Genomic DNA, 18,964 nt, shown 5'->3' on the forward strand with positions numbered 1-18,964 from the left:
TAACTTAGAGGACTCTCCATTCATCTGATGAATATTGTAAAACTAGTATTTGTAACTCCTCATTTTCATTCAGCTTGCTAATGAAGACCTTACCTCCTAGCTTTTCTCTCTTCACTAATATAGTCCTGACTATTTCAGACGGTGAAGGTGCAAGCATTAATGTGTGTCAGACATCTAAACTGTTTCCCACCTTTTGGTATTACAGATCGCAGTGTGATAAAAGCAAAGAAGGTCATTTCTGCCACATCCCATGCACCTGGGAGCTGAAAACCAATCTGGTATGTGCAGAAAGAGGGAAAGGAATGAACGAGATGCACAGAGAGACACGAGTAAGAGGGAGGAGAGCCAAGGAGGTGTGGGCTCAGAAGTAATCCAAGCTCTTGACTTTCCAGTTCCAGACCCTTGTGAAGAGTGGGTGGCCTGGCCTTCCAGTTTTCAGAGGTATCTTTGGAAAACTCCCCCTTTTGTTTGAACTTGTGTGAGTTAATTTGAGAGTATTAGTATTTAAGAAACTTCCTTCAGTGAAGACCCCTTTACAAAGTAGTTCCGCTTGGCTTCCTGAGAAGTCTCTACCCCAAGAATCCTGACAGGTAAACAGGAGTGAAGGTTAACCAGCTTCTATTACCAAGCCCCATGCTTACCTCTGGGTACTGCAGAGAAACCGAGACATAATGGTGCCATCTAGTCTTAAGGAATGAGGGGTCTATATAACAGGCCACCCCCAGCTTAGGCTGGTTGTAAGAGTCTAGCAAGTAGAGCCATTGACCTAAACACTGTGCAATGCTCTTGTCTGGAACCCATAATCAGCCAGCCACGCAAAGATGTTCTCCATCAGGGCATGGTAGAATGGGGGGGGGGGAGAAAGAAAGAAAGAAACAAGCTGTTCCTAACCCTCAGGGGTTAGCCAAGGAAATTATGGACAAGCATGTCATGTACCATAGAGCAGCCATTAGAAAGCCTAGGGAAAAGTTATTCACATGTTCATAATATGTTAAGTCAAAAAATATGTAAAATAGCTCTAAGGTGGAAGCCATCCAAGCAGCCACAGCAGATGAATGATTGAACAAAATGTGGTATATATCCACAATAGAGTATTAGGTTTCACTAAGAAAGGAAATTCTGATACATGCTACAACATAGATAAGACTTTAAGACATTTTTCTAAGTGTAGCCATAAACAAAAAGGACAAATATTGTTATGATTCCACTTAGATGAGGTTCCTAGAGTAGTGAAATTTATAGAAATGGAAAGCAGAATGGTGGCTGTTCCCAGCTAAGGAGGGAGGGACAGATAGGGAGTTATTGTTTAATGGATTAAGAGTTCCAGTTGAAATAGGTGGTGGTGTCTCATGCCTTGAATCTTAGCTACTTGGGAGGCTGAAATCTGAGGATCATAGTTCAAAGGCAGTCTAGGCAGGAAAGTTCAAGACATCATGGGAGAGGCATGGGGCAGAGGAAAGCCACTCAGCTCTTGGCCAGGAAGAGAAAGAGGCTACAAACCTACAATCTCCAGTGACTTGAATCCTCCTACAAGGCCTTCCTCCCAAAGGTACTCCCAATAACACCTCCCTGGGGACCAGTCCTTTAACGCTAAGCCTCTGAGGCTCTAGCAGATGAGAAGGCACTAGGGAAGGGAAGGACACAGAAAGAAGAGGAAGGAAGACCGTGCTAGGTGAGCAGCTGGGTAGAGAGCCAATCTAGGATGTAGCCACAGTAAGCTAGCAAATTAAACTATATGTATTATAGGTACACACACATTATATACATATATATGTGTCCATGCATATATGTACACACACACACACACACACACACACACACACACACACACACACACACACACACACACACACACACACACCAGAGTCCTCTGTTGAGGAATGACAGAGACAGGGTCAGAGAAAATGCACTATGAGGTGATTTCATTCTGTGAACACTATAGAGCGCACTTACACAAACCACATACTCAGGCCAGTCACTTGCCCAGGCCTTTTAGTACAATCAGGAGTCATTGGACTCATTGTAACACCATGTGCTAGTATGCAGTAAATCTTTTTTTTTTTTTTTTGGTCAGTAGTGGGGTTTGAACTTTGGACCTGTGCACTGTCCCTGAGCTCTTCAGCTCTAGCGCTCTACCACTTGAGCCACAGCTCCACTTGCATTTTCTGGTGGTTTATTGGATATAAGAGTTTCATGGCGGAGCTGGGAAGGTGGCTCAGTGGTAGAGCACTTGTTTTGCATGCATGAGGCCCTGGGTTCGATTCTCCAGCACCACATAAGCAAAAAGGAAAAAAGCCAGAAGTGGTGCTGTGGCTCAAGTGGTAGAGTGCTAGCCTTGAGCTGAAGAGCTGAGGGACAGCGCCCAGGCCCAGAGTTCAGGCCCACGACTGGACTCCCCCACCCCCCCCAAAAAAAAGAGTTTCATGGCTTTTCCTGCCGGGGCTGACTTTGAACTGCCATCCTCATATCTCAGCCTCCTGAGTAGCTAGGATTACAGGCGGGAGCCACCAGCATCAGGCGAATCTAATTTTTTTGAAGGTAGGAATACTCACTACAAAAATGGTAGAAAGTATACAACTATATGGCAAATACATAAACTATTAGCCTACCCATTTATCATCAAGTACTTTTTGCTGTACATAATTGTTGTGCTCTATACATTTCTAAGGAAAGCAGTGCAGTTAATTGAGCATCAGCACAAACACATGAGTCATACAATGTACTACAACACCTTCACTAGAGCCAGGAATTGCTCAGCTCCCTTATAACAATGGGACCACCAGCGAATATGTGACTCTCTCTCTCTCTTATTTTCTCTCTTCATATTTATTTATATATAATATCACATATATATGCACACACACACATGTGTGTGTGTGTATATATATAACTAGGAAGTAGGGAGAAAAGATTGTGAATATAAACAGATTATCCTATATAATCACTTTAACATAAAATTACCAAAAAGGTGTTTATCTGAAATAAATAATTATATACCAATGACATCCTTATGGTGTAAATACTGCTTTTTTTTTTTTTTTTGCCAATGATACTTTGGCTTGAGCTCAGGGCCTCTTGCTTCCCTCGGGGCCTCTTGCTTGCTTATGACTGGTATTCTACCACTGAGCTACACATAAGGTCATGGGACCTGAACTCAGGTCCTGGGTGCTATCCCACAGCTTTTTCGCTGGAGACTAGTGCTCTTCCACTTGAGCCACAGCTCTACTTCTGGTTTTCTGGTGATTAATTGAAGATAAGAGTCTCATGGACTTTCCTGCTTCTGGTTTTCTGGTGATTAATTGAAGATAAGAGTCTCATGGACTTTCCTGCCTGGGCTGGCTTTGAACCACAAGCCTCAGATCTCAGCCTCCTGAGTAGCAAGGATTATAGGCATGAGCCACTGGTACCTAGCCCAGCGCTACATTTTTCTGGTTATTTTAATAGTGGAGTCTCAAAGACTTTTCTATATAGGTTGGCTTCAAACCTCCAGTCTCAGAAAAAAAAATAGTTCAGGGGATCAAGGTTCAAGTTCAGACTAGGGATAAAATTTTGTGAGATGGAATCTGAACTAATGGCTAAATGCAGTAGCAAGTGCCTGTTATCCCAGCTAGAAGGAAGCACAATGGCTGGGCACAGTGGCACACTCCTGTCATCCCAGTGACTGAGGAAAGATTGTAGCTCATGCCTGCCCAAGGAGAAAGAGGGGAGAGGGAGTGGGGGAGAGGGAGGGAAGAAAGGAAGGAAGGAAAGAAAGAAAGAAAAAGGAAGCAAGCAAGTCATTGAACCCACTGAAACCAAGTCTGGATTGAGACTCAAAGCCTGGGTTTATTCTGAGCCTTTTAGCATAGTGACCTTGGGGACACTAGTTGTCTTCTCTGTGCCCTAATTTTCTCATCTATAAAACAGAAATACTAGCTGGATGCTGGTGGCTCACACCTGAAATCCCACCTGCTCAGGAGGCTGAGTGTGAGAATCAAGGTTCACAGACAGCCTGGGCAGGAAAGTCCATGAGATTCTTTTTTTTTTTTTTTTTGGGGGGGGGGTCCGGTCATGGGTCCTAAACTCTGGGCCTGGGCGCTGTCCCTCAGCTCTTCAGCTCAAGGCTAGCGCTCTACCACTTGAGCCACAGCGCCACTTCCAGCTTTTTTCTTTTGCTTATGTGGTGCTAGGGAATCGAACCCAGGGCCTCATGCATGCAAGGCAAGCACTCTACCACTGAGCCACCTTCCCAGCCCCATCTTAGCAGCTTAGGAATCAAACATGCAAGGCAAGCACTCTACCACTGAGCCACCTTCCCAGCCCTCCATGAGATTCTTATCTCCAGTTAACCACCAGAAAACTGGAAGTGGGCCAGGTGCTGGTAGCTCACACCTGTAATCATAGCTACTCAGGAGGCTGAGATCTGAAGATCATGATTCAAAGCCAGCCTATGTAGGAAAAGCCATGAAACTCTTATATCCAATAAACCACCAGAAAACAGGAAGTGGCACTGTAGCTCAAGTGGTGAGCACTAGCCTTGAGCTGATTTGCTGAGGGACAGCGCCCAGGCCCAGAGTTCAGGCCCCATGACCGACCCTCCCCCCCCAAAAAAAAACAACTGGATGTGGCCCCGTGCCTCAAAATGGTAGAGCTTTGAGCAAAAAAGCTCAAGGACAGCACCCACGCCAAGTTCAAGCCCCATGACTGACAAAAAAAAAAAAAAAAAAAAAAAAAAACAGAGATAATGAACATATAAATCTGCAAAGTACTTGAAATATTCCTGGCACAAGTGAAGTCCCATCAAATGTCAGCAATGTAATGCCTAATAACCCCACATAGGGCACATGACCTACTCAGCATGTTTGCTCGCCTGTAAGATGTAACACCTCCCTCAACTTCCTCCCTAGAAATTTGACATGGAGTTGAAAGCATTTTATAAACCAAGGACAGAGCTTTAGTGGGTGGCTGCCCAGGGGACCAGAGAGACAGGGGTAAGATGGCAGAAGGTGACAGGGAGCAGTAGGAACACAAAACTGTCTCTTGGGCCCAGCAATTGCAGCTTGCACGTTTCCAATGAAGCCACAAACCCAGAGTGATTTGCAAAACCCTGCAGGTTTTTACATAAGATCCCCACTTTTAAATGTTGGCAACTAAGTCAGGTTTTTGCAAATCACTCCGAATGCCAATCAAAACAAGGGTGCGGGCCACTAATTTGTGACCTGTTATAAACTTTTACAACTGTTACTTAATAAACTAGAGGAGGAAACTATGAAAACAGCTGATGCAATAACTAATCCGGAAAATCCAAGAAACTAATGTGTATCAGGTGTTTAGTGTCATAGCCATTGGAGATACCCAAGAGACAGACATTACATCCACATTCTGCAGGCAAGATCAAAGACAGAAGGGGGGTGTATGCCTGTAATCCTAGCTACTCAGGAGGCTGAGATGTGAGGATCCTGGTTCAAAGACAGCCCACGTTGGGCTGGGAAGGTGGCTCAGTAGAGTGCTTGCCTTGCATGTCTGAGGCCCTGGGTTCGATTCCTGAGCACCACATAAGCAAAAAGAAAAAACCCGGAAGTGGTGCTGTGGCTCAAGTGGTAGAACACTAGCCTTGAGCTGAAGAGCTGAGGGACAGTGCCCAGGCCCAGAGTTCAGGCCCCACGACTGGACCCGCCCCCCCCCAAAAAAAAGACAGCCCACGCAAGAAACTCCATGAGATTCTTGTCTCCAACAAACTACTCAAAAAAGCCATAAGTGGTACTGTAGCTCAAGTGGTAGAGCACTTCCCTTGAGCAAAAAAAGAAGCTCAGGGACAGTGCCCAGGCCTTGAGTTCAAGGCTGAGGATTGGCGCACGCACACACACACACACACACACACACACACACACACACACACACACACACACACATATCATTACAGTCCAGTGTCTCCCAAGCCTCCAGCCCCATAACTCTACTAAAGACACATGCAGTGGGCTCAGCCTTCACCCACTGCCTGTCCTGCTCCACAATGGGGAAAAGCTACACAAGACCATTAAAGCTGACACCATAACCACAGTGTCTCAATAGCCATAGTACACATGCTAGCCCTTTGGCTCTAGTTGCTTTCTGTACCTGTTCTCGGCAGCCTGGCCAAACCTATGAAGTCAGGATCCCCATTAGAAGAATAAGAAACTGAGGCTGAGAAAGGAGAAGTATTTGTTTAGGGTCATATAAATGAGTAGGAATCATGCCTTGGGATAGCTAAAGTGACCTTGAAAATGCCTTCCTCATGCACTTGTTGCATAGATCAGATGAAATCAGGTGTGTCCAGGACTTGGCACAGAATGGATGCAGAATAAGTGGCATTTCTTCTGGTGCACTGGCTGGTACCGATGCCAACATCATCTACTCTGTCTCCTCCCCTAGTCCAAGGGAGCTTTCACTCACCAGGGAGCAGAAAGAGGAGCTGTTCTGGGATGAAGGAAACATCTGTACAAGAAGAAGTTCCCATCCCCTCTTACTACTCATACAGCTGTATGGCATCTATTCAGGACATGGCTGGGTGTCCTTTCTGTTAAACACAGGTCAGATTCATGCATTGCCATACAATCCCCTCTACCCCCCTCCACTCAGGTGGAGGTCAAGTTCTTTAGGAAGGAAACCTAGGAGCTAACATTTCAGTTGTCTACTTCTGTTCAAACTGCTGTGTCCTCAGTCTATCTGACTCTAAGGGAAAACCCTCTTTTCTCCACATTGTTGCTTCCTTATACCAAAGAGCAAGTGACTTGAGTAGCCTGCTAACCATTGTTAGTGTTCTTTGGCACCTCAAGGAAAAGGTGCTACCTCCTCAGTCAGGGTGCTTGTAGATTGAGAGGGTGGGAAGCAGTGGGGAAAGGCTATGCCAAAAAAACTCCACTCAGACGGCATTTCTTACCTCCTCTGATCTCCTAAGCTTTGTAAGCTGCTTGGAAAGGCACTAATAGCAGATAAAATAGAGTTTGCTAGAGATAGAGATGATACAACTGGCCAGAATGATCCAAATGATCATATCATAAGGGAAACAAATGAAACCAAAAGGCCTTGACATAGATAAATTATAAATAGAGAGGACAAGAGGGAAGTAGGATAAACCTTGTCTGACAATGGTAGATATTAATATGCCTCAAATAGTAACTGAGAAGAATCTCCCACATAGAGAAGAGAGTCTAGCTTGATGCTGTGAATACACACATACCCTGCCTTCAGCAGCAGCATGTTCAGAACACAGGAAAACAACAACATGAAGGGAGTGCCCACAGAATTTAAAGGATTTCTGGCCTGTCTTCTCATTTTCTGACCACAGTAAGCTTATTAGAAGTCAATAACAATGTTTTGGGGGTTGGTTTAGTGGCTCTGGAGCAACTGGATATCCAGATAACCATATGCAAAAAGAAAAGAAAACATGAATTTAGAAACTTAACTCACAGAAAAATTGACTCAAAATGTCCCATAGACCTAAATTTTTAGCTAAAACTCTATGGCTTTTAGGAAGGAATCTTCTTGAACTTTACTTTTTACTTTATATTTTAGTTTTTATTTCATTTATTTATTTATTTTTTGGGTCTGGTCATGGGGCCTGAACTCTGGCCTGGGCACTGTTCCTCAGCTCTTCAGCTCAAGGCTAGTGCTCTACCACTTGAGCCACAGCGCCACTTCCGGCTCTTTTCTTTTTGCTTATGTGGTGCTGAGGAATCGAACCCAGGGCCTCAGGCATGCAAGACAAGCACTCTACCACTGAGCCACCCTCCCAGCCCCTATATTTTAGTTTTTAGTGCCAGTGCTGGGGCTTGAACTCAGTGCCTTTAATTCTTGCTTAGCCCTGGTTTCTCATACCTATAATCCTAGCTTCTCAGGAGGCTAAGATCTGAGGATCACAGTTCAAAGCCAGCTCAGGCAGATAATTCAAGAGACTCTGACCTCCAATCAAAATTATGCAAATTTTACAAATTTACATAGATAAGTAACTTCAGGACAGTGTGAATGAAGAAGCTGTTACTCATTTTTGTTTTTTGTCTTTTTTGTTTTCTCTTTTAGTTGTGCTGGGGATCAAATCCAGGGCCACATGAATGGTTGGCAAGTGCTATACCACTGAGCTACATCTCTAGCCCAGTTTTTAAAACAAATCCTAAAGGAAAAGATGGGTGTCTTCATTTACATTAAAAGTTTTAACTTCTGTTTATTTAAATATATCATACACAATTCATAAACATGATAGTTAATATCCAAATTATATAAATAGTATCTACAGATCAAGAAGAAAAGACAGGGGCTGGGAACATGGCTCACTGGTAGAGTACTTACCTCGCATACAGAGGCCCTGGGTTTGATTCCTCAGCGCCACCTCAGCCAGAAGTGATGCTGTGGCTCGAGTGGTAGAGCACTAGCCTTGAACTGAAGAGCTGAGGAACAGCGTCCAGGCCCAGAGTTCAAGCCCCACGATCAACCAAAAAATAAAAATAAAGAAGAAAAAAACAACAATCCACTTAAAAATTAGCCCAAACAGAAAAGCGAATAGCCATTTCATCAAAGAAGAGGCACAGATGATCCACAAATATATTAAAATTGATTCAATCTTAGTAATCAGGAAAATGCAAATTGGAAACATGGTGGAATACCGTTTCATATATACCTACCAGATTGTCATGAATGAGCAATCATTATCAAATGTTAGCAAGCATGTGGAACCATGGGAATTCTCATACTTGTTAATGAGTATATCAGTTGATAACACTAGTTTGGAGCCAGGCACCAGTGGCTCACACCTGTCAGAAGCTGAGATATGAGAATCATGGTTCAAAGCCAGACCCGGCAGGAAGTCTGTAAGACTCTTATCTCCAATTAACCACCAGAAAACCAGAAGTGGCGCTGTAGCTCAAAGTGGTAAAGCACTAGCCTTGAGTGAAAAAAGCTCAGGAACAGTGCCCAGGCCCTGAGTTCAAGCACCACGATAGACCAAAACAAAACAAAAGTAAACTTAATTTGGAATACAGCTGACATTATTTGGTTAAGGTAAAGATCTGTATTACCTATGACTGAGCAATTCCATTACTATGTATATAGCCTGGGAAGATTCTTGCATATATATGTTAGTATACAAAGGTTGGCCAGGTGTGGTGGTACATACCTATAATCCCAGCTACTAGGCAAATGAATGTAGGAGGATAATGATCTGAGGCTATCCCCAAACAAAAACGTGAGACTCTAACTAAACAGTAATTGAAGCAGAAAATGCAGCTGGAGTTTTGGCTCAAATGGTAGAGAAAGATGGGCTGGGAAGGTAGCTCAGTGGTAGAGCATTTGCCTTGCATGCCTGAGGCCCTGGGTTTGATTCCTCAGCACCACATAAGCAAAAAGAAAAAAGCCAGAAGTGGTGCTGTGGCTCAAGTGGTAGAGCGCTAGTCTTGAGCTGAAGAGCTGAGGGACAACACCCAGGCCCAGAGTTCAGGCCCCACGACTGGACCCCCCCCCTCCCCGCCCCCCAAGAAATAGAGAGCCTGCCTAGCAAGTATGAGGTCTTGAGGTTTGAACTCAGGATCACAAAAAGTGTTTATAGCAGCATTGATTATAGAAGTAAAATAAAATATTGGACTATAAGAGACTAAATATCCATTAATAAAGGATAAGTAATACTTCCTTCTTCTCACAGAATGCTATATAGCAGAGAAAAAGGACCAGGACTCAGAGCAGTGGGGGCAAAATTGAAGCATTTGCTTAATAGCAGCCAGGTCTGTCTGAGACCAAAGTCCATCTCTCAACCACCGTGATTCCCAGCCTCGCAGCCTCTGTGGCTTCAAGAGGAAAGGAATCACCTTTGAGTTGAGTTTGTTGAGGCCAAGGGAGACTAACTGCGATCTCCAGAGCATTCTGCACTGTCAACACAGGAAATAATCATTGCCTTTTGGCTCATTCCCTTTCCACCCAGAGCCTCCCAGTGCTTTGACCCAGGCTCATCATTACTTTTTCCAAAGGCCACAGCTGAGTCTGTTGTCTGTTTAATTCTTTAATCTGATTCCCTAACATCTGGGATCCCAATTCCCCAAGATCAGTCTTTCCCCAGTCACTGGCTGCTGTGGCTCTGCAAACAGCTGTCCTGTGTCCCTCTGCCTGTTTCCTCATTCAGCACTGACCTCAGCAAGCATCTGAGGCCCAGAGGCAGCATGGCAGGGGCAGGTGGCATGAGCCAGCTTACACCTTGTCCACATGGTGGCTGTCACTGCTGGTAGGAGATACAAACTATACAAACCACATAGGACATGGGGGCTGCCGACACTGCTCGTGGGAGGGCACATTTTTGTTTGTTTCTTTTTCTTTTCTTATGCTGGTACTGGGGCTTGAACTCAGGGCCTAGGTACTGTCCCTTAGCCTTTTCTTCCCTCGGTTGGCACTCTACCACTTAAATCAAAGCTCCACTTCTGGCTTTTGGACGATTAATTGGAGATGAGAGTCTCATGAACTTTTCTGTGAGAGCTGGCTTTGATCTGCTGTCCTCAGTCCTTAGCCTCCTGAATAGGATTACAGCCATGAGCCACTGGCACCTAGAAGTGGGAGGTTCTTTTTTTTTTTTTTTTTAAGGATATTGAAGTTTCTTTATTAAAATTTCAATGTGGAAAAAAGAGACTGCTGAGTTTACAAGATGGCTTGCAGTGCTGGACAGTCTGCTTTCACCTTGTCATTGTTCTAACCCTTTCATACTCCAGTGCACATATGCTACATTGCCCGAATCCGTGGGAGGTTCTTTAAGAGCATGTATCCAAGCCTAGGGAGGACCAAGGAAGGAGGAGGAAGACCTGTTCCTGCCTTGGCTGCAGATTTCTAAGCTGATCAAGCTCCTTTCCCTCTCTGGGCCTCAGTGGACCAGAATGTGTCTAGATTTCCTGTAAACTTGCAGGCTGGCTTTTGAATGCCACTCAATCTGCTGGCCTAAACAAGTGGGAAGCAGTGGGCAGAGAGGAATGGGAAATCACTTGGCCCAAAGTCTGTTCAGTGCCCACAGTCGGTGGGATCTTGGGACCTTGGGACTTGGGTCATCAAAAGGAGAGAAAGACATTAAGACAGAATGACATGGGGCTTTGAGCAGCTGATCCCAAGTTCTGGAGGAGCCTTGTGAGAGATAGCTAACACTGGTGGCTCATGCCTGTAATCCTAGCTACTCGGGAGGTTGAAAAAGGAAAAGAATCTGTTTTAATATCTTCATTGCAGTTTTTACTGCTTTGTGAACAAAGACACACTGGGTTGTCTTCACATGTCCATTTGACATTGAACTCCACAAATTCTGTCATTAGCCCTGCTCATACATTCTCTTTGCATTTCTGTGAGCTTTATTTCATTTTCGATGACTTGCTAACAAGGGTCCTAACTAATTTGGGAACTTAATGTGAAGTTGCTGGTGTTTTTAACGTTATATACATGGCTCTGACTAACATATTCCAAAATGCAGATATAATGTAAAGACACTGGACTTGTATAGATGCAGAAAAAAGGCTCAGAGAGGCTCAGTGATACAAGCAAAGGCACATAGCTTCCAAATGCTGCTGAGGTTTGAATAGAGCTCAGTGCTGCTGTAGGAAGTTCACCAGAACTTTCTGTGACCATAGAACTGTACCGTGAATGTGATCCAGTATGGTGGCCATGGGCTATTGAGCCCTGAAAATGTGTCTAGTATGACTAACAGAATTTAATATTTTCAGTTGTTTTTCTTCATTTTTATAATTCAATTCTTTATTAAATATGATTTGTTGTAATAATAATAAAGGTGATGTATGGAGGGGTTACTTTTTCATGTGTCGGTATGAGTACAATGTTACCCTTTCCTTCCCTCTCTCCCCATTTTTCCTTCCGTCCCCACCCACAAGTTGTATAGTTCATTTTCAGCAAGTGTCTAGTGAGTACCACTGCTGCATTTGTTCACCCTTTATCACTCCATTTCTGTACCTCCCCTTAGCCCCTTCCCCAAAGACAAATAAATGAACAAACAAGACAAAAAGAAAAGAAAAGAAACCCTCATTTCTATTTCCTGGAGTTTATTTCATTTATTTTTATTTTTTCCAGAGCTGAGGACCGAACCCAGGGCCTTGTACGCACCGGGCGGGCGCCCTTCCATTGGGCTAAACCCCCAGCCCCTCCTGGAGTTTATTTCAATAAATATTATTTTATATGATCAGAGGGACATAGGCATTGCGCCTTTGTGTTTTTCCCCTAAGAGTGTCCTCCTTTGGCTCGCTGTATGTGAATGCCATCAATATAAGTGAGATGAGCGTTATAAGATTTGACTTTACAGATCTGGACCTCGCTCCCTGAGCTTGGTGACAGATCCACAGAGAGCAGAGGGAGGCTGGATTGCTCCCCAGTTCCCATGGGAGGGCATGGCCCTTCCTGATGAGTGTGCATGAGGAGCTGGAGCACCCAGACCCAGGAGCCTGGCACTTAGTAGGTGTGCAGCAAAAAGTAGCAGCCGTGTCTCCTTGGTCCTCAGACCTGGCATCTGCACATGACACATGTGGACAGCAGGAAGGGGAAGAAGGTAGGGGGCTGGAGCAAATCTGTCCACCACTGTCCTCCACGCTCTGTGGAGAACCTAGCAAGGGGGCAGTTCTGCGTGAGGTCAGGCAGCCCCCAGTGACAAAGCCCCCAGGAATCCACATCCCAGCCCCTCCAGCCCCCAGCACGCTTCCCAGAAAGGCCTCTGGCAAGTTTGGAGGTGGTAGGGAGACTAAGGCTCCTCTGGTATATCTCGGAAGGCAGCCAGCTGTCATTACCACCATCCTGCCTGCTCAGGCAGTTCAAACCAAATGTGTGGGACACCTAGTGGAACCCGCTGGTGACTCCTGGGGCTCTGTACCCCACCTCCACCCAGGCCTTTCTTTTGGAGCAAGCCTCCCTCCTGTTGGACCCTTGCCCAGCACCCCCTCTGGCCACCTGAGGGCTCCAAGCCTTCTTGCTGCCACGTCCCCAGCCTGAGTGGCCCTGGCTTCCAGGCAAAGCCACCCTGCACAGAATTAACACAGGCCTCAACCACAGGTATGCCACGAGAAGAGCTGCCACCACCTTGATCACCCAGATCTGTGCAAGTCGTGGGTGGGAAGAAGCAGGTGAGGGCCAGAGTGTGGAGGGAAGGGCCAGTGGCACTGGTGAGGGACATTCTGGGAATCAGAGTCTTAGTGCTGGAGGCAGGAACTGCATGGCACAGATGTACTCAGATGTCTCCTAGGCAACTTCCTGGTTAGTTAGAAAGCAGGGATTTGTAGGGACCGAAGGTATGTCAGGGAACTTCTCATTTAAAAAGTCAGAATCAAGGGCTGGGAAGGTGGCTCAGTGGTAGAGCGCTTGCCTTGCATGCCTGAGGCCCTGGGTTCGATTCCTCAGCACCACATAAGCAAAAAGAAAAAAGCCGGAAGTGGCACTGTGGCTCAAGTGGTAGACCACTAGCCTTGAGCTGAAGAGCTGAGGGACAGCGCCCAGGCCCAGAGTTCAGGCCCCACGACCGGACCCAAAAAAAAAAAAAAAAAAAAGATAAGCCTTAGGAGAAAAATGAGGGAAGGGATAACAAGTTTGACAAGAACTGTGCTTATTACCTTACTTATGTAACTGTAACCCCTTCTGTATATCACCTTGACAATAAAAAAAAATTAAAAAAATAAGCCTAGTTGGGTACTAGTGGCTTATGACTATAATCCTAACTACTCAGGAGACTGAGATCTAAGGATTGTGGTTCAAAGCCAGCTCAGGCAGGAAAGTCCGTGAGACTTATTTCCAATTAACCACCAAAAAACTGGGAATGAAACTGTGGCTCAAGTGGTATTCTGACCTTGATCACAAAAGCTCAGAGACATTGCCCAGGCCCTGAGTTCAAACCCCATAACTGGTTGGCACACACACACACACACACACACACACACACACACACACACACACACACACACACTAGGCCTTTGTCAGGTGCCAACACACACACACACACACACACACTAGGCCTTTGTCAGGTGCCAATGGCTCATGCTTATAATCCTAGCTACTCAGGAGGCAGAGATCTAAAAATCACAATTCTAAGCTGGCTTGGACAGACAAATCAAGGAAACTCTTATCTCCAATCAACAAGTAAATAGCTGGAAGTGGATGTGTGACACCAGCACCAGGAGATGTAAGCACCAGCACTGAGTGAAAAAATTAAGCAAGTTCCTGAAGCCCTAAATTCAAGCCCCACTACCAGCACAAATGATGATGGTGATGGTGGTGATGATGATGATGATGATGATGATAATGGGCCCTGAGAGTCCACAGGGATGCCTATCCTCAGGCTTAAAGCAGTCCTGAAAATGTACATGCTTAGTCTCAATTGCAGTGAGTAGTCAGATCAGGCCAAAGTCGCAGCTTGAACTGAAACCTACTACACTCCCTGGAGTACTAAGATTGCCTCATGGCCAGCTCTGCAGCCATAGCTGAGGGACTCTGGCCTCTCTCTGTGGGAGTGTGGGGATCAGAATCCGAGGATGGTTGGGGTGAGTCCCCAGGATTAGCAACCACAGGTGACATACGCGCAGGCCTGGCACACAGAGTGCGGTCCTTCTGCCACCTCCTCTTATTCTTCACTTGCAACATAGAAGATTCATAGCATTAACTCCTTCAGATTGTTGCCAGGATGGCATACACTAATAGAAGCAATTTGCTCTCTAAACCTAGTACACAGTAAGCATGAATTCAGGTTTGTGATTACTGGCATCCTACCCCTTGCTTTCACTTTCTTGAATGAAACGAGGATAAAACTCAAATGAATCAAGCAGATGTGCCTCATCTTCCTCTCTGCAGTGTCTGCTCCCCTGCCTTGTTCAAGAGGGGGCTTTTGGCTTTGAGATCCTAACTCCCAGACCACGTGGCTTGCTCTAATTTCCCAGGCCCTAATCTGCTCCCAGCTCCTAATGATGCGGCTGGTAATAGGATTTCAGCTTCCCTCCGGGCAGCTGCATAGGCCATGGCTGTGGGGCTGGTGACTGGTGCCTAGCCACTCAGCCGACCTGTGTGCTGAGGAGCCAGCACCCTCTGCCCAGACCCTGTGCCACAACCAGTTGACCGTGCATGGAATGGTGCTGTGCCCCAAGCCAGTAGGCCTGGCTCATCATGGTGCTAGGTCCCGTCCTGGCACGAGGAAAGGCCGTATGCAGGCAGAATGGGCTGCTCATCCTGTCTGTGCTTTCTGTCATCGTGGGCTGCCTTCTTGGCTTCTTTCTGAGGACCCGGCACCTCTCACCGCAGGTCAGGAGGGATGGTTGGGGCCATGGAGATCTGGGCTCTCTGGTTCCATGATGGTTGGGTGAGTCATGTGGCAGCCTGGGTGGTAAAATAAACAGCTGTGGAACTGGTAACAAACCTGGCACAGCCAGGTGATGGGAGAGAGGTCTTCCCTGTTGCAGGGCAGAGCTGTGGTAGAGAGTGGAATCTTCAAAGAACAGCTCCTCCAGGCAGCTCACCAGAGGTCTAAAAAGTGCTTCCTAGGCAGCAAAGAGCAAGTTCAAGGCACAGGAGTGTAGAGGATTTGAGATGAGGAAACCAAGTTGGAATGTACAGCTTGGGGCGTGGGAATGGTTGGGTGCAAAGGTCTCATCAGTAGACATAGATGTGAGGCCACGATGAGAGGCTTTTAAATGAAGGAGTGACACAGTCAGATGGATATGTTGGAGCATTCCCCCAATGCTGAGCAGATGATAGGGGTAAAGGGGGGCAGCAAAGGCTGAGGCAGAAAACTACTGCAGAAGGCATGACCTTGGGATGAAATGAGCAGATAGGCTCAGTGCCAGTGGCTTATGCCTGTAATCTTAGTTACTCAGGAGGCTGAGATCTGAGAAATCATGGTTCAAAGTTAGCCCTGAGACTCCATCTGTAAAACATCCAGCAAGAGTCATATTGGAGGTATGGTTCAAGTGGTAGGTTGCCAGATGACTCAAGTAAGCACAAGACCTTGAGTTCAAACTCCAGCACCATTCTGAAAGAGGGGGGAGGATGCGGAAATTGTCTCAACAGAGGAGCCTTGAAGAGATCACTGCTCACCGAAAGGTGAGGTAGGCCCAGGATCCCAGCCTAGTCAACCACCACTGTGAGAATGCATTGTCCAGAAACATTCTCTTTCCCCAACCATCAACTCCATCTCCTATGACAGAGTGGTGTAACTCATGAAGTATTATAAGAAATCACTCTGACATTTGTCCAAACAGTAAGGAAGACTTCAGTCAGGATTTTTAATATGTGTTTTTAATTGTAAAAATGCGTAGTTACATAAGTAAGGTAATGAGTACATTTCCTATCGAGCATTGTTACTTCTCCTTTTGTTTTTCCCCAATCATCCATTCCCTCCCCTAGTCAGGATTTTTTTTTTTGGCCTCTGACAGGTGTCAAGGTGTCTTTCTCCTGTGATAGCTGAGATTTATAGCCAACAAGCCGAGTGACAGGTCAGCACATGGGAAAGGACTCTGAGTGACCTCTTAACTGCTTCCTGAATGTCTCTTCCCTCTGTTTCCTGCTTCCCTGTCACAATTGTATGTCCACCACAAACCACCTGATTGTTAAAAGGCTTCAAGACCCGTGTGCTTCTGAATTAACAGTCCTGCTCCATGTTCCTGCCAGATTCCTTCCTCTACCATGACACAGGCAGTCCCAGCTGCTATCTGCCTTGCTTCAGACCTGGTTAGGAGTCTATTTCTCTCACCAGATGGAATTGCCAAACAACTCTGGGATGTTCTTGAAGCAAAATATGAGTATTGTGCAATGTTAGGCACAGAGAATCTTTAACATTTGCTGAATGAAACTGGCTGTGGCACAAGCAGTCTGCAGCCTGCTTTCTTTGATTTCCCTAAGCAGCAAATATCTATTTCCTGTAGGAAGATTATTTTGTAGAAATAAATTGGAATGCCTATTATAAAAGGCCAAACTCAGCTGGGGCCTCCTGTGGCAAAGCTGCCATCCCCATCTGTTTGGACATGTGAATATGTTCTGGTGTGGATTAACCTGCCAGATAAACTGAAGGAAGGATGCAGAGTCTTAAAACAATTATCTGGCAGGAGTTGGCTTTCTTAATGTCTTTCTTTGAAATCCAGAATTTTTCTGATCTCTTTGTCTGTGACTCAGATACCAAGTCCCCCTAATTGGGTAAGCTTATACAACAGGCAAAAAAAAAAAAATCAACAATTTGGAAAATGGTTGAATAGTCTATTTGTGAGGGGAACTCACAAAATTATGTGATTTGATCTTTGGAAAAGAGCATCTCCTATAAAAAAAAAAAATATATATATATATATATATATATATATATATATATATATATATATATATATATATATATATATATATATATATATATATATAGACCATTTCAAGACTCCCAGCTAAACCTCTGGCAATGACACCGGTTTTCCTTTCCTTCTTGGAAGTCCACTAAAATTGTAACAATGGAATTTTTAAAGGATATAAACCACCCAAATAAAGAGAATATAAAAGGAGAAAGTTGAGAGATTACAACAGATCAGACAACATTGGGAGTGGCTGGAGTTGAATGATTTCATTGAGTAGATTTATGTGTGTCACTTGAGCCACACCCTCAGTCCTTTTGCTTTTTAGTTTGTTTTTCAGATAGGATCTTGAGGATTTTTCTTAAACTAGATCAGCTTCATACCTTTGTACCTCTATCTCTTGAGTAGTTGAGATTACACACCTGTCCTACCACGTCTAGCAAAAGCTAGTATTTTATGTCTATAAAAGTAGATGCTAAGAGGTTTGTCTTACAGAACTCCAGAAGGGCTCTGATTTGGAAGAGCAAGGCATTGTACTAGGCAGAAATGAAGCATGAACTTGAAAGCAGGGGCTTTGTTTGGAATTCTGAACCAAGAGTATTAGAGCCCCAGGGCTCTTCCAGATCAGAGAATTCTTCACCCTCCAGTCTCAATCTCCTGCCTGCTTAAGGGACCAGAGAGGCTTGACTGGGACCTAAGGCCCACCTATATCTGGTGGTGAGCCACATGCTTCAAACTTCTCAGCAGACCCCCACATTGTGGGTGAGTCATTCTCAGCAAGGCTTTGAGACTGAGGGCAGCTGACGTAAGCATGGCCTCATTCCCCAGCGGACTGCTCACTGAAGCCTCAGAGGGAAGACTTCTGAACTTGACTGGACAGGAACAGCATATTTATCACCTGTTCTGAGGGATCATCAGTTGACAAGCCTCATTCACACACAGAAATCATTTCATGTTTGTCTTTGGGCAGAAAGATAAAAATCACTAGAAACGTGAGGCAAGTCGTAGATGTGGAAGACAAGAGACTAACCATCGTAAGAGAGTTGGCGATATGAGAGAAGATACAGTTATCATAAAACAGATCTGGATGTGGGGCTTGCAGTGTAGCTCAGTGGTAAAGCATATGTTTAGTGCACACAACATTCTCAGTTCAATCCCCATACCACAAAAACAAATAAAAAATCAGAATGGGGCTGGGTACTGGTGGCTCAGGCCTATAATCTTAGCTACTCAGGAGGCTGAGATCTGAGGATCTTGATTCAATGCCAGCCTGGGCAGGAAAGTCCATAAGACTCTTATCTCCAGTTAACAACCAGAAAACTGGAAGTGGCACTGTGGTAGAGTGTTAGCCTTGAGCAGAAGAGCTGAGGGACAGCACCCAGGCCCAAGTTCAAGCCCCATGACCTACCAAACAAACAAACCAGAATGGGATGCTAAAAAGAAGGAACAATCAGAGAATACGGAAGAGCTTTTCAAAATCTAAAATAGAAGAACAAAAAAATCTATATCTATCTATCTATCTATCTATCTATCTATCTATCTATCTATCTATCTATCTGTCTATCTGTCTGTCTGTCTGTCTGTCTATCTGTCTATCTGTCTGTCTAAGATAGAGTTGTAGAAATCTCTCAGAAAGTAAAAACAAAAAGATAAAAATAGAAAAAGGAATTATAAGTAGAATGTCCAAA

General features: G+C 45.0%; 1 protein-coding gene across 1 annotated transcript in view; it reads left to right on the forward strand.

Annotated features, from left to right (window-relative positions):
* The window catches only part of Slc1a7 (solute carrier family 1 member 7), a 57,759-nt gene that overhangs the window by 198 nt on the left and 38,597 nt on the right, over nt 1-18,964 (forward strand). Inside the window, exon 2 of the mRNA XM_069987629.1 lies at nt 206-278. Coding sequence (XP_069843730.1) covers nt 206-278 — 73 coding nt within the window. The remainder of the gene's footprint in view (nt 1-205; nt 279-18,964) is intronic.

Source organism: Dipodomys merriami, unplaced genomic scaffold (assembly GCF_024711535.1).
Source record: "Dipodomys merriami isolate MVZ:Mamm:240054 unplaced genomic scaffold, mDipMer1.0.p SCAF_34, whole genome shotgun sequence".
NCBI lineage: Eukaryota > Metazoa > Chordata > Mammalia > Rodentia > Heteromyidae > Dipodomys > Dipodomys merriami.